Source organism: Aegilops tauschii, chromosome 3 (assembly GCF_002575655.3).
Source record: "Aegilops tauschii subsp. strangulata cultivar AL8/78 chromosome 3, Aet v6.0, whole genome shotgun sequence".
NCBI classification, from domain to species: Eukaryota; Viridiplantae; Streptophyta; class Magnoliopsida; order Poales; family Poaceae; genus Aegilops; species Aegilops tauschii.
In genome coordinates, this window is record NC_053037.3 from 183,049,153 (window position 1) to 183,065,359 (window position 16,207).

A 16,207-nucleotide genomic window follows, 5' to 3' on the forward strand; every position below is an offset into this window, starting at 1 on the left:
TGACAATTTTTTTGAACTGCATACTATGAGAATTCTTTTGAACATCATATGTTAACCGCAAAGTTTCGACCATTCGCATTACATTGTTACTGTTCAAATGACTGCTTTTTTATATTTAGGACCAACTATGTGTTTGAGAGAACTGCATTACTGCCAGCAGCAACTTGTCTAAAAACGGGTGATAAAATGATGCAGATGAGGTTGCATACTTTAAATAGGCACCGTTCAAAGTGTCTGGTGGACATAATTTTAAAAGTGTATAGCATTAGCAAAGCATTAGAAATATGCCACCGATGGCTTGCTTCATATTTAGACTGCCTACAGTGCAAATATTGTAAACTTCAGGGAGTCTTCTTCTTTGTAGAAAAACAACATGGCCACTTCTCCGACCTCAAAGCCATTGTGGGAGACAAATTCTTTCCAAGCAGTAGTTATTTTGATGCATTCTTCAGAGTCGATGTGGTAGTCAGCTTGCATGTCTCCATACCCATTCTTGTGTTCTGTCTCCAAAGTAACCTTCCCTGAACTCGGAGCAGGAAATTTTATTGTGGATGGCAGTTTCTGCATTCTTGTGTTCTGTCTCCAAAGTAAATAACAATGTATGAACATATATATACCCATTCTTTATACTTAGGATGATCTATTTTATGTTGAGTTAAATATGTACATATATATGACTACTATTTTTTATAAAGTAGTTGCAATGTATGAACGAACTTATATACGGAATTGACCTCTAGTTTTACTAGGATATATATTATATCGTAACATGTTTGTACTGCAAGGTCATTTACAGTGTACTTCGGTAGCATGTTAAGAGAACTGCAATACTGATCTACTGACCCTCTTTTTTGTTCGTGTGTTGTGGTACTGAAAAAAATAGGTGGAACCATCTAGTCGCAATAGGTAAGAAATCTGAGCAACAATACAAATTCTGTTTGTATTTGTTGACACTACTGAACAAATTGATGGAACTATACATTCAGATGTGAATTTGCAGCCTAAATTATGTCGAAAATTGTGAGGGGAACAACATACACAACTTTCCTGCAGATCTACGGGTGTGAGGCGATGAAGAAATGGTGCCCGAAACCCCCTATTGGATATCATCAGGCACCCGAGCATGCTGCGCCACTCTGTGTTGGTGAGCTCTAGCCCCTCTACGTAAACGCATGTATCCGCTACCGGCGCCATCCTTGCCAAATGCCCGCACTTACAGTCCATGGCGGGTTCAGTTGAATTTCAGAGAACAGCTAGTGATGGGATGAACCCTAGATCTACGATTTGAAGAAAAAGAGGAACGGGGGAGGAGTTGTGTCAGTCTGGAGCACGAATGGATAGGTTTTTTATGCAACCAATTGAGCAACGGGAGTAATAAATGTTTGTGGTTGGTCTTAGTTGGTGGATTGATTCTGATTCAGTGTACGCGAATGCATTTGAGAAGCAACATGACTGCTTACTTGAAAATAGAGAACTGCATTGTCGTATCACAACGAACTGCGGAACACGTGGTTGGGCCTGTGTTTGTGGAGTGGTATGTGGTAATTTTTTTAATATTCAGAAGGCTTTCTCTTTGCTTGTTGGGACTGTGTTTAGGGAGTGAATACGCATTCGGCCTGTGTTCGGGTAGTGTAGACGCATTGGGCCCAAGTCGGCATGTGAGCACGGCTGGTTCCCACCGCGTTGTGTGCGGCCTAATGTTTAGTCCCACCTCGCCCGCGGAAGGCGCGCCTGACCTCTTTATAAGCGCTGGCGAGGCAGCCGTATCGAACTCCTCTGTTTACTTATTTGGGCACTTATACATGGCGCTCGATGCTCTATGCTCTATGACCTGTGGGCCCAGGTGCGCCCGGCCCCATGCATTGTGGCTTAGAATGGCTCGCCTACGGTGGGCGCAGACCTACTACGAGACTGGCTGGGGTTGGATGCACCTGTGGTGGTCAATTTTTTTCTTTGTATTTTCTGTCATGTATTTTTTTTCAATGTAAGGGCGTGCACTGCTTAGCAAACCATCCTTGCGCTGCATTGATCAGGGTTCTGTACTTCATGTGCATGCATTCCATACTATATGTACATTTCTCATTTTTTTGTTTTCATGTTTTTGCTCTTACGTAATCTTTTTTCCAATGTAGGGGAGTGCACTGCTTAGTAAACACACGTGTACTGCATTGATTATGTTTCTGTACTGCACGTTCATATATTTCCGCACACATTTTTTTCAATGTAGGGGCGTGCACTGCTTTGTAAATCATCCGTGCACTGCACTGATGAGGGTTCTGTACTGCATGTGCACGCAGTCCGTACTACATGCACAGTTCTCATTTTTGTTTTTGTGTTTTTGCTCTTATGTAATCTTTTTTCCAATGTAGGGGAGTGAACTGCTTAGTAAATCATGCGTGTACTGCATTGATTACGTTTCCATACTGCACGTTCATATATTTCCGCACTACATACAGATCGCATTTTTCTTTTTGTGTTTTTTCTCTTATGTATTCGTTTTTCCAAATTTAGGGGCGTGCACTACTTCGTTGGGTATGTGTAAACTTCATTTGACAAAGTCTGTACTGCATTGGTACACAACTTGCACTACATGCGTCCTATTTGCACACTGCATCTTATTTCGTTTTGCACACTGCTCGAATCTAATGGTACATAAGCAAACAACAGAAAACAAATTATCACAGGCATTTTGTACGACAAGTTCATCATGAGCAAACTAATTTCAACAGAAAGCAATCTAACATAATCAAAGTTAGCCATTACAAGTGATTCTGCATGGCAAGCAAACTAAGTTTAGCAAAAGCAAATGATCACAAGCAAACAACATAAAGCAAATTTGATGATAATTCTAAAATGACGCTGTCATTGGTGGCTCTTTTTTTTGAAAGGAAAGCGGTAGGGGAAGCCCCCCACAGCAAGTTTTTTTTAAATAATAAGAACCCAAATTCACGCCCGTGAGGACTTGAACCTGGGTGGCTGGGTTGTACATCCACTCCACTAGCCAAGTGAGCTAGGCTCACTTCCTTCATTGGTATCTCTTTGGCCGGCACCATCTTCTTCTTCACCAGTTAGCGTCTCCCCATCCCCAGCTGCTCCTGGCCCGCTTCTTGGGGGGCTCCTCCTTCTCCAGCTTTGCACGACGAAGCCTGTCCTGGGTGAGGGTGATGCGGTTCCATATCTCGTACGCTGCGTAGGTGTCCTTTGCCGCGTACTCGATGTGCCTCATGGACAGAGGCAGGGTGTCCCAGCGCTTGTGCTCGTCGTCGGTGATCTTCTTCTTCATGTTGTTGTAGTAGTCGTCGATGAGCATGCCGGAGACGTCTCCAAGGGAGTCTAACTCCTTGGTTGCCTCGGGCACCCTCCACTCCTTCTGGATGCCGACGAAGTTGGCAACCTCTAGATTGATGCGCTCTAGCCTGGTTTTGTCGCCGTCGATGGAGAAGCCTGCAAAGGTGTACCTGGGGTCGGCGAGGAAGTTGTTGAAGATGGTGCACCTTTCAGCGGCGCTCAGTTGGAAGAGCAGCACCGGGTGTTTCTTGCCGATGGAGAGTTGGCAGAGGGCGGGTTTCTGCGTCGCTTCAGGCTCGTTGTAGTACTCGAGATCAATGCCGACAATCTTCTGGCGCTGGAGGCTGAGGTGGCGCTCGTACCGCGCGAGGGTGATCGCCATCTGCTTCTTGTCGTTGGTGTGGATGAAGTGTAACTTGGTGTTGCCGTGGGCCTCCACGTCCTTGTACTCGTCGGCGAACGCCATGGCCGGTAGTAGGGCTTGGTGTTTTGCGTGGAGATGGATGTGATGGAGCGATTTGGTGGCAGCGTAATGGATACTTGTGTTGTTGTGGATGAGAAGGCCTATGGCAGGGGTTTGAATTTAAGGGGAGGGCGCGGGGTGGGATGGCCGCATCGGATGAACTGCACGATCTCGTTCACGATGCGGTTTGTGCAGATCGTGGGTTGGTGTTGCGTCTGTGATCGTGGGCTTGTGGCGATGGAACCGCTCCGATTGGGTGGTTGTATGCGAACGTGGTGTTTTTTAACGTGGTTTTTATTTTATTTTTGATTAGTAAATTTTTTTTAGCCACCACTATTTGTGCGAACGGGCATTTTGTCACGTTTATATGTATCCTGCGTGATAATGAAACTGCATTGATTACAGTTCTGCACTGCATCGCCTACAGTAGAGAACTGCATTCTGTGTATAGGTGCATACTTCACAGTATTTTGCGTGTCCTTGCTGCAGCGCCTGAAGAAAGTACAATGTATTCCGCAATTTTATGAGTTTTTCGCTGTGTTCTATACCGTGTATTTATTCATGTAGGTAAGTAGGAACTGGATTTGCTAAACTGTACTGCTTCGTGTAATGAAATGCACTGCATTTTTCTAGTGCTGTGTACTGCATCTGTTTTTTCGCCTGTACTTACTGCAGTCCCTGGTACGGGAGGGGTAGGGGGGTTGGGGGCCCCCATTTTTTTGTGTGGCACTTATTTTAAGGTAGACTTTTTCTTTTCGGATGCGTTTTCTTAACATGCGTGCAGTTTTTGATTTTAACTTTTTTTACGAACTGCGTTTATTTTATTCTGTTTTACCGATCGAACTTCAATGTTCTTCACAGAGAACTGCATCATGTGCGTTTTGATGTGGTCTTTTTTATTTTAGCCGGGCCGTTTTTGGGCCGGCCCGTTTTATGTTGCCCTTTGCCACACGCGGGCCTCCTACGTGTCCGTTCCAGGCGATCCCACCGCTCCGCTCACAAGAAGAGAGACCGAGAACAATCCCCTCTCCTCTCTTGCAGTTCCTCCCTCGAGCAAAACCGCCATCGCCCGCAGCAACCGCCGTCGCCCGAGGAACCGCCGACCTCAAGAGGTTCTTATTCCTGCATTCCGCGTCGTCGTCCGCTCCGCGAGCCCTTGCCGCTGCGCTCCCGCAGCCCTTTCCTGTCCGTTCCCGTCGCCGCACCCTCCCCCTCCCCGCCGTCGCCGCACCTTTTTTGTGGTACGTTCCGCTTGTTCTCGGTGTTGATCGTCCCCTCGTCTTGTTTTGTTATCTCGTAGTTGCTGTTGCTGTTTTTGCTTGTGTAATTTTTCCGTAGGCAGTCGATTTTATCTCGATTTGGAGTCGATACTCGTGTGTAGCACGGTGGATCTAGGGTTACGTGAGATTTTCGCCGATTTTGTTGCTTATATCTGTCACTTCGTCGTTGTGCTGCAGGGAAACGCCATGTCTTCGCCGAGCAGAATGGGAGGAGGAGTTCAGGGTATGTGGAGTGCTTATTTTAGGCTTTTGTTTATTTCGTTTGATGTTTATCTAGTTTCCTAAATCATCCTGCACATTGGTTTATGCTCTGTTAGTTGTCAGCGTTCGTTTGCATTATTTTGTCACGTGATGTTTTGTAATTTCTGTTTCTGGTTCTTTTTGAATCAAGTAGGTGATTGCGGTTCTCATAATGATACACCAATTGGCTCTCGTTGTCCTGGTGGTAAGGATCATGGTGTCGAGGGAGGACATCAATTGAATTCGCTGATTGAAACTTCTCCCATAAGTGTGGCCCCTCCTTCTGGTATGTGATTGATTTGTTTATTTTGTGTATGCTGGTTACTTTGATGTTGTACCAATTGGTGTTGCCTTGTTGTATCTAGTCCGGCATTTTGTTGGGAACAAACATGAAGTTAGTGTATGCAGTACTGTATTTATTTTGTACATGTGAACTCCACTATATGTATGTGTGAACTGCATTGTTGTTTTATTCAAGTTTTTTGTGCAATGCATTATTTTTTATTTTTAGCTTATGGTTGGAGCACTGCATTCTATATGTCTAAGTGTACTGCATTTGTTCTTTTTGTGCACTTTTTAACGACCATAGTCAAACTTCATTTTGACGCAGTGTCTGTTTTCCATGCTGGGGCGCCTGGGTTTGAGGAGGTTACTCAATTGATTGACCATTATTTTGCAGAGGGTAATGTTGGTGTGAGCTTTGACCAGAGACGTCCCGTTTTGTCTGAGACACAATCACAGTCTGTTGATGGTACAGAGGAAGTTACACAGGATTGGATGGTCTCGGAACAGCTTCGTGAATATGAGTTGAAGCAAAGCAAGAAGAAGTTGAGGTTTGAAAGTGACTCAAAAGTGTTTGTGGAGAAGGAGAAGCAGAGGAGAGCTGCAGATGGTGCCAAGGGTGCCAAATTTGCCAAGGTGAAGAAGCCTTCTTTGCAGAAGAAGAGGCTGAGTACTGTTGCTGAGGAAGGTGGCACACCTCGGCGGAGTCCACGTGTTGCTGGCATGAACAAGAATCTTGGCAAGAGAACTGCTGAAGCTGGTGGAAAGGATGATCCTCAGTGCAAGCGACTACATGTCACTGAAGGTCCCAACTCTGATGATGATGACTTTGTGCTTGCTGATTTTGTGAGGGATGTTCATAGTGGTAGACGCAATGACTGTGGTTCATCTAAGAGTCTACCCAAGCGTTCCCGTGATGATGTTGATGAAGATGTTTGTGGTGACTCTGGCGAGGAGGTGGATGTTTTTCCAAAGGTTTGTCGAAGTGGACTGCATTTTTTTCCTTCATTGTTATTCTATCTGTGTTTTCTCTGTCTCTTTTTTTATGGCTAGTCTTCTAATGTGGATTGCATTTACCTTTACAAAGAGGAAGAAGTCTAGTAAGAGCAATGCAGCTGAAGATGATGCTGAGGGAGATGATTCTCGATTTAACAAGACCGTACATTTGTCGCTTCCCACTGTTTGCAAGGCTGCTGCCTTGTTGAAAGAGGCACACTGTAGTCGTGTTCGGGATGCTGGATTTGGTGTTGTCTTTGAACTGACAGTAAAGAAAAATGTGTCGCGCATTCTTATGTGCTATTTGATGGGAGTGATTGACCCTGCCACCATGATAATGGACTTTGGGAATGGCAGGGTTCTTCGAATCAATCGTGATGCAGTTCATCACATTTTTTATTTACCCATGGGACGTCACAATGCACCCATGCCTGCTGCCTACGGCCATGATGACTCGTTGAGTGCCCTCAAGGATGAGCTTGGCTTTGACCGTTCAAAAAGTATAGGTGTCAAGGACTTGCTTCAGAAGTTGAAGGTGTTGGTGGAGGAAGATGATCATGTGACTGTTGACCTTGCTGTGAAGGTGTTCTTCCTGATACTCTACCAGAATTTGCTATGCCCTGGGCCTGCAGTTCGTTTGGGTAGAGTTGCTGCAATGGTAGAGAACATGGATTATGCGGCTATGGCTCAGATGGACTTTTGCCAGCTTGTTGTTGATGAGTTGCAGGCAGCTGTGGTGAGGTGTCAAACAGAAGGCAGCAAGCAGAATTGTGCAGAGGGTTGTGCCATTGTCCCCCTGATTATGTATCTTGACTGCTTGAAGCTTCGCAAATTTTCAGTCATGCACATGTTGACGCCACGTGCGTCATACCTGACGACCAAGGACCTGATGAAGTTATACAATGAGGATGTGCTTGTGAAGGGAAAGATTTACTTGGAAACTTACAAATTTGGGAAGCTGTCGGTTAGTGCATCTGAGTTTTTAATATCAGTTTTTTTAAAAAGGTGCACCATTATAAATCTGAACTTTTCTAGTACTCACATGTGTACTTCTGTTTGCCTCTTGTCTTTTTTTGCAGTGGAAGGCGTCAGGTGATATTGTGTACAACTGTCATGTTGCAGTTGTATGCGGCAGCTCTGATGCGGGACCTAGCACTCATGCTAGGTTTTATGAGCCTATATGTAGCCAGCTTCCTGCCTATGATGATGAGGTGCCGCGTACTCGTGGTTTCATGGCTCGACAGATGTTTGATAATAGAAGCTCTTCTAAACAGACATTTGTTGGCGGCCAAAAACACGAGGAGATTGATGAGCTTCTTCTGAAGGTTTTGAAGTTGAATGAAGATTTGCCAACCTCTGGTGACAGGTTGAGGACAGTTGCTGGTTTTTCCCCTATTGGCCATGGCCCACGAGATGAAGATATTGTTGCTGCTCACAATTTTGATTGTGGCGTGATTGAAAGCCTGAAGATTGCAGTGACGAATGTTCGGTCTTCGTATGCTCAATTGAGACATTCACAAGAGGAAAAGTGCGGTCGGTATGAGAAGGATGTTGGGCATATTTTGGATGAAACGAACCGTCAGGACGCTGGTGTTGGCGCTGATAATGTATGTTCTGGGTTTTTTGTGGCTTTGAACCTCTTTTGTGTATTATGTGGACTGCTCCTCACTATTTTTGTTTTTTGTGATAGGCTGGAGTGGAATCTTCTGGTGTCCATGGAACCAGGGACGATGGAATTGGTCAGGTACAAGTACTTTTGCCATGTCTATTCTGCCATGCGTCCCTCTTCTTAAACTTGCGTATGTTGCTTTCCATTTTTATTGTATTTTTTGTGTACTTCACGGTTGTAAAGTGTGTACTGCTTGTGCATAGTTGAAGTTTTTTCTTTTTTGTTCGTTACCATCTTATTTTTGTTTTTGGTTTGTTCTATGCCTGTAGACTGGTGTTGCTGCTTGTGATGTGCACAAAGAGACCTACGACGGCTCTGGGAAGGATGGGGTCTTGGCTGATGCATCGTCCCCTCCGGATGTTGTAGCTGATAAGGTATAGTTGTATTACTTGTTCTGTTAGTGTGTTGTAATCTAATTTTTTTGTTGTTGTTGTTGTAAACTTGATGCACGCTGTTATGTTCACTCATATGCATTTTCATTTACATATGTTAGCTGCAATAGTTTTACATGTGTGAGCTTTAGTGTTTGACAGAAGTGAACTGCTTCCATTTTGCATGCGTGGTCCATAATGTTTTACATACGTAAGCTTCAATATTTAACATAACTGAACTGCAGCGTTTGACAAAGTGAACTGCAGTTCTTTTTTACGTATATGTGGGTTGAAGTTGTAGTTTTTTGATACATGTGGGTTGCAGTTGTTGTTGTGTTAATTATCCCCATGCTCATTTTTGTGTTATTGTGTGTTTTTTAATCTTTCCACAGCCTCGAGAAGAAAACGTGGAACTTCACGTTGATCTGAATCAGGGCGGTTGTGCTGTTGATGGTGGTGGCAGTGTTGGTGCTTTTGCATCGGTACCTGTCGACTGTGCAGACCCTTCTGTAGCTCAAGAATCCCATGATGCTCTTTCCCCCAGTCGGCATGAAGATTCTGATTTTGGCATTGAAAAGCCGCTGGAGAATGTCGTCCCTGCTGTTAGTGTTGTTGCTTCCCCTATTTGTCTGGCGGCCAACGATGTTCCTGAAGTATCGAGAGTGGAGCCTCATGTAGCTGAAGTATCTAAGGACGTCGCGGTTGACCAGACTGTTGTAAATCCAGAGAATGCTGATGTTGCTGCAGAAGCGCAGTCCAGTGAGGTTGTGGTGGATTCGTCACAACCTATCCAAGAAAATGTTTTGGTCAGCTCTGAAGAACAACAGCATGAAGACTCTGACACTGAAGGCAAGAGTTTTGTTTCGAACAGTGCAGTTGAAGTTTTTCTCATTTCATTTTTTGTTTAATTACTATGGTATCTGTATTAGATGTTTAATGATAAGTGAAACTTGATCTTTTGTTTGTGATTTTCAAAATAGCTAGCAGAATTTCCTTATCTTAATTTTTGAACTTCATTATTTTGGATAAGTGAACTTCATCTTTTTATTACAGATGACGAACTTCCTGTTGTGACACCGTCGAGCATTGATCCAGCTCTTCTGAAAAGATACAATGAGTTGTACGCTGCTGTTATGAGGGTTCGGAAGGACAAGAAGAAGAAGTATGGTTTTTTAGAAATTGTTTTGTTCATATGTATTTTCTAATTTTGGTTTTTAGCCCTTTTTCTTTGTTGTTATTTTTTTAGTATCTTATGTTTCAGTTTTTCATAAAAATTCAGGGACATGATTGCTTTTAAAACTGAGATGGGTGATATTACCATTAGCGAAGTTGGTCAATCCTTTTGGGATAAAGGGATGCTCACTACAAGACTTGTAGATCTTGGGGTTTCTTTGCTGGTAGATAAGTTTAAGGGATCTCCGACAATGGTTGTCCCGTACCATATTTGTGTAAGAATGCAGAAATTTTTGTTTTATTTTTTTGATTTTCTTTTCTGATTTCGTGCGACGACATGTTTTCTTGAGCACTGTTTGATTTTGGGTTTTGTATTGGCAGACAAATATTTGGAATGGTGGTACTGTAGGCAGGAGTGTTAAAATGATGTTCTCTTCAAAAGCCGAGGAGCGTGTTGATAAAAAGGATATGGTGAGTAACGTTTTTATGTGTCGAAAACTATATTTTGCGTGTTTTTTTATAGTGTTCTGTTTCTTCTTCTTATAATAATTTTATTTATTTTTTCGTGCTTCGAACAGGTCCTTTTTGCAACTTTTAATCCGCCAGATACGAGGGATGGCGTTGGCCATTATTGTGTAGTTGCATTAAATGTGAAAGAAAGGCGGTTTGAATTTCTTGACTCGCTCAATAAACCTGGCAGCCCTGATGCGATCAGGGTTTTTAGGAGGATGGTTAAAAATATCAAGCGTGCATGGAAAGAAGGAAGCTCAAGTTCTGATGAGCCGCTAAATCCTCCTGCGCTTGATGGATTTGTGTTGAAACATGTCATTGTCCCAATGCAGCCTAATGGGTGTGTTCCGTACAGCCCCTCTTCACCATACTGCTCAAGTTTTTTTAATTTTCATTTTATGAAACTAATGTTTTTTATTCTTTTATTGCAGGCATGATTGTGGATTCTATATGTTTCAATTCCTGCAGACTTGGGATGGTGTTCGAGTTGCTCAGTTTGGGGTGGAGCACATTGGCTACATCAGAAAGGCCATGCTCTATAGTTGGCTCATATCGAGAAAGTGTTCCCTTGATTTAACATCACTTTTAATTTTTGCAGATAAAGGTTGTTTTAGTGAACTTCTTTATCCTTCCTTTTTTATGTTTTGTCTACTGCATGCTTCCGGTTCTTACGGTTTTTTTAATAGTTTGTTTAGTTAAGTTCATGATTTAGAATGCATGTGTATATTTATTTGTTGTGTTAATGAGATGCGTTTTATTTTTTGGGCAAGTGAGCTGCATTGTTCTTTATAAGTGGGCTGCATTGTTGTATACAAGTGGGTATATTTTTTTTATTCTGCATTGATGTAGACAAGTGGACTGCATTGCTGTAGACAATTGTGCTGCATTCTATTCTTTAGTGAACTACATTTTTTTATTTTTAATGAGATGTATTACATGTTTTTTGGTTTTGTATTTTGTGCTCAGTGTTTCCATGTTTTTTCTAAACGGTTTTAGGTTTTGATGGGGGCTTCATGAAGGCTGTACGTCACTGTTCGAGTCCCAGGCTTCTGATATGGTTATGGAGGATTGCGCCATTGAAATCTCTCTGGATAATTCTGGTTCTTTGGCTGGAGATGGTTTGAACATAGTTGTGGCGTCTGAACCTGATGGTGGAAGTGTTTCTCGACCTAGCTCTCCACGCGATGTATTTGATGTTGATGATGATGATTTTGTTACGCCGTGTCCTCGCGTCACGAGGACTTGGAGTGCAGCAATTAATCGTCCTCCTGTGGATGACATTGAAGTTTTTTTGAACAAGAGGGCAGGTGAGAGGGCTTTTAAGTTGAGATGCTCTATAGAGAAATTGAAGCCTCCGAGGTTCAAATATATTGATGAGGTGAGGAAAATAAAGGATCTTGTTCTCAGCAAAGATTTTGTAACCAAATACCACAAGTTTTATGTGTGTGCCCTTGATCCTTTTTGTGTGTTTTGTTTTTAATTTTAATTTTATTGATCCCATCTCTGTATGTTTACTGCAGGAATGCGTTCTTTATGGTGAACAGTCCTTTTGGTGATCTTGATACTTACACTGTTGACTATATCTATAATACATTTGGCAAAGGAGCTTTAATGGATTCGTATCTCATGGATTTTGTCATCAAGTACTGGAAGCAAGACCCTGAAATGGGTTTATTTTATCATTCTGGTGAACGTGTGCTACTTTCACCCTTATTTATCACGGTAAACGTGTGCTGTCATTTTTTCTATTGTACTGGTTTTTTTATGTCCATGCCTGCATGCATTGTTTATTCTTTTTTTCATGTCCTTTCTTTGTTCTTTTTTCTTTGCAGTATGTTCTTCAGATGGAAACCTTTGTGACGAGAGATGATGAAGGAAACCCTGTGTTGCCAGTTGTGCATAGCCCGTTTGTTTTACAAGATGCAGTTAACCAGTTCAAGGTTTTTGTGAGTGACGACGTAAACCTGTTGGATGCAAAACTGGTAAGTTCATTGTTTCCCATCGTTTATTTTCTGGTTTGTTGCATTTCTTTTTATAGTTAATTTTTGGAACAATGGTTCTAGTGCTACGTGTCGAAATAAGTTTTCATTTAATTTTTTGTTTTTTTATGTGAACAGATTATGATGCCGCGCTCCAAGGATGGTCATTATTCCTTATACATGATGAACCAGCATCGCCAGACGTTTGATATCAATGACACTAGGAAGTACACTGGTCATGCTGATGTCATGACAAAGTGGCGCAGGAGTGATTACCACTCAGATTGCACTGAACTGGTATGTCATTTTTTCTTGCCAAGTGCAAAGCTTTTTTGTGTTTCTCCTACTGCATTTTTTTATAAACTGCACATGCAATGTTAGCACACATACGACCACACTTGTTTATGTAGTGCACTACAACATATGCGTGACAGAACTGCATTTTTCTCAGACCCCCCATAATCCTTGTAAAAAGGAGATAAAAGGAAATGACCTCACGTGCATTTAAAAGATGGAGTGTCTAGACGTTGAAAACAACTTTTGTATTTTTTGGTTCGTCTGAATCGTAATTTGATCTGTGGTGTGTGTTATTTTTACATTGTGCTTCCTTTTTTTGCCAGATGAGGAGGATGACTCAATTGCTGAAGGCGACTTATGGTGAAAAAGTGTATAAATCTAAGAACCACCGTGACTGGGTTAAATTGGCAGAGAAGCCCTCTTACCCGGTCATGCCAGCGCAGGGAGCAAACGAGTGCGGAATCTATGTTCTGAGGGTGACGCAGTTGTATGAAGGCCAACGTCTAGTTGAGAAAATTATCAAAACCGATGTAACACCTTCTCTGTTTTCTTCTTTTTCTTGTTTCTTTTTTTATTATTTTACCTTTTCACTTTTTGTTTGTTATGACAACCTTTTATTTAATCACTGTCTACATTTTTTTAATTTTCTTTTTCACCCTGTTGTTGAAGATTGGAAGGTGGAGTACATGTTCCAGCTGCTGTTCAATTCTTCGAACATGTTGTGTTATGAAGACATGCCGCTTGAGCTACGAGAACTGATTGCGGACCTCGGGCTTACTTCCCTGTCGCAATCGCAGACGCAGTCGCAGACGCAGTAACAATCTACTTGGTAAAAACCATGTGTATGGACAAGAACTAGGGTTCATGTTGTGTACTGTGTGGTGTCTAAGATATATGATGTATGAAAAGACTTTTGTTTTCTGTTGTTGTGATTTTCGTCTGCTTTTTTGCAGTAGTGTTTTATGGACGAATTTGTATCTGTATGTGTATTTTATATAAATAATTCATACAGTATATATATATGTGTATATTTTTATTTTTGTTGACTTACACGTTATGTGTGAACTGGCATTTTGTCACACTTATATGTATCTTATGTGTCCCATAAACTGCATTGCATGTGATGCCGAACTTCTTCGTCCAACACAAAAGCACTGCATTTGTCTACAAGTTTGTGCTGCACCTGTTTTTTTCTGCACCTTTTGCCGCAGACCCTGCATTCATATGTGTATCCTGGAACTGCGTTGCTTTTATGATACTGCACTACTTTGCCTAACCAAGTGCACTGCTTTTACCTAAAGATGCGTCCTTCAGTTGGTTATTTTTTATTGTTTGTATTGTAAGGTAGGGGGAGGTTGGCCCCCCCCCCCAATTTTTTGGTTGTCTATAGATTTGTATTTTGCTCTTTGTATTCCCTGTACTTAACGTACTGCGTGCATTAGCGCGAGGCCGAGCAGGGGGGTGGGAGGGGGGTCGTGACCCCCCTCCCCACCCCCCTGCGAGGCCGAGCCTGGAACGAGCCGGAGCAGGCGGCGACATGGCGTGCCGCGGCGCCGCATGCGCAGGTGAGTCCGTCACACCCCGTCGCCTCCCTGTCTATCTTAGGGGTGTGGCTCTGGGGTTGCGTGCGTCCTATTGTTGGAAAAACAGAATGTCCGCACTGCGCCTGTCAACCAAGCGCACTGCATGCGTTAGCGTGAGGCCGAGCAGGGGGATGGGAGAGGGTCGTGACCCCCCTCCCCACCCCCTGCGAGGCCGAGCCTGGAACGAGCCGGAGCAGGCGGCGACGCGGCGTGCCGCGGCGCCGCATGCGCAGGCGAGTCCATCACACCCCGTCACCTCCCTGTCTATCTTAGGGATGTGGCTCTGGGTGGCGTGCGTCCTATTGTTGGAAAAACAGAATGTCCACACTGCGCCTGTCAACCAAGCGCACTGCATGCGTTAGCGCGAGGCCGAGCAGGGGGGTGGGAGGGGGTCGTGAGCCCCCCTCCCCACCCCCCCTGCGAGGCCGAGCCTGGAACGAGCCGGAGCAGGCGGCGACGCGGCGTGCCGCGGTGCCGCATGCGCAGGCGAGTCCGTCATACCCCATCGCCTCCCTATCTATCTTAGGGGTGTGGCTCTGTGGTTGCGTGCGTCCTATTGTAGGAAAAACAAAATGTCCGCACTGCGCCTGTCAACCAAGCGCACTGCGTGCGTTAGCGCGAGGCCGAGCAGGGGGGTGGGAGGGGGGTCGTGACCCCCCTCCCCACCCCCTACCAGGCCGAGCCTGGAACGAGCCGGAGCAGGCGGCGACGCGGCGTGCCGCGGCGCTGCATGCGCAGGCCAGTCCCTCACACCCCGTCGCCTCCTTGTCTATCTTAGGGGTGTGGCTCTGGGGTTGCGTGCGTCCTACTGTTGGAAAAACAGAATGTCTGCACTGTGCCTGTCAACCAAGCGCACTGCGTGCGTTAGCACGAGGCCGAGCAGGGGGTGGGAGGGGGGGTCGTGACCCCCCTCCCCACCCCCTGCGAGGCCGAGCCTGCAACGAGCCGGAGCAGGCAGCGACACGGCGTGCCGCGGCACCGCATGCGCAGGCGAGTCCGTCACACCCCGTGCGCCTGTCAACCAAGTCAGGATGTGACGTGGGATTTGCCGTTGTAGCCAAGTTAAAAGATTCGTCGTGGTAGTGTTTTTGATTTGCTGGAAAAAATATTTGTCTAAGCGAACTGCAATGATTTATTGACAGCACATCTTCCGTCCCATACCGGACTGCACAACGGACTGCATTTTTTTAAGGTGAGGGGGTACTGGAGTAACTTGCTAGTTATGCGTTGTTGGGCTTTGTTTGTTTTTGGGCTGTGAGAATTTGTTGGGCCTGTGTTCGGGGAGTGAAGATGCATTGGGCCCAAGTCGGCCTGAGAGCACGGTTGGTTCCTAGTGCGTTGTGTGCGGCCTAATGTTTAGTCCCACCTCGCCCGCGGAGGGCGCGCCCGACCTGTTTATAATCGCTGGCGAGGCAGCCGTATCGAACTCCTCTGGTTACTTATTTGGGCGCTTATACACGGCGCTCGCTGCTCTATGCTCTATGACCTGTGGGCCCATATGTGCCTGCCCCCATGCATTGTGACTCAGAACGACTCGCCTTCTGTGGGCGCAGACCTACTACGAGACTGGCTGGGGACCGGTGCACCTGTGGTGGTCAATTTTTTTTCTATGTATTTTCTATCTTAAGTATTTTTTTCAATGCGGGGGCGTGCACTGCTTAGCAAACCATCCTTGCACTACATTGATCAGGGTTCTGTACTTCATGTGCACGCATTCCGTACTACACATGTTTGCGCTACATTTTTGTGCACTGCATGGGTAGCATTTTTCTTTATTGTTTTTCCCTCTTACGTATCATTTTTTCTAGTGTACGGGTGTGCATTGCTTTGTTGCTTCTATGTGCACTGCATTCGTCATAGTCATGTGCTGCACGTGTACACATTTTGCACTGCGTGCATGCTTCTTTGTGCCAAAGTTGTGACTGGTTATGCGAACGCTGCGGACTGCATGACTTACATTTAAGTACTGCATCAGGTGCACTAATTCTGTGTTGTGCACTGTGCGAAAGTGCTTATCTTGTGGTTCATTTTGATTATGTACCGCACTTCATGCACACATATAGTGAACTTCCTTGT

General features: G+C 44.5%; 1 protein-coding gene across 1 annotated transcript; it reads right to left on the bottom strand.

Moving 5' to 3' along the window:
• Positions 1 to 3,061: 3,061 nt before the first annotated feature.
• LOC141042825 (uncharacterized) lies at positions 3,062 to 3,754 on the bottom strand. Its single transcript, XM_073511720.1, has one exon. It carries the CDS (start codon positions 3,752 to 3,754, stop codon positions 3,062 to 3,064), a length of 693 nt encoding a protein of 230 aa, XP_073367821.1.
• Between the last annotated feature and the right edge of the window lie 12,453 nt (positions 3,755 to 16,207).

What these genes read in the sequence shown, in the direction of transcription:
- LOC141042825 (XM_073511720.1), bottom strand. Translation starts at nt 3,754, where the DNA reads ATGGCGTTCGCCGACGAGTACAAGGACGTGGAGGCCCACGGCAACACC.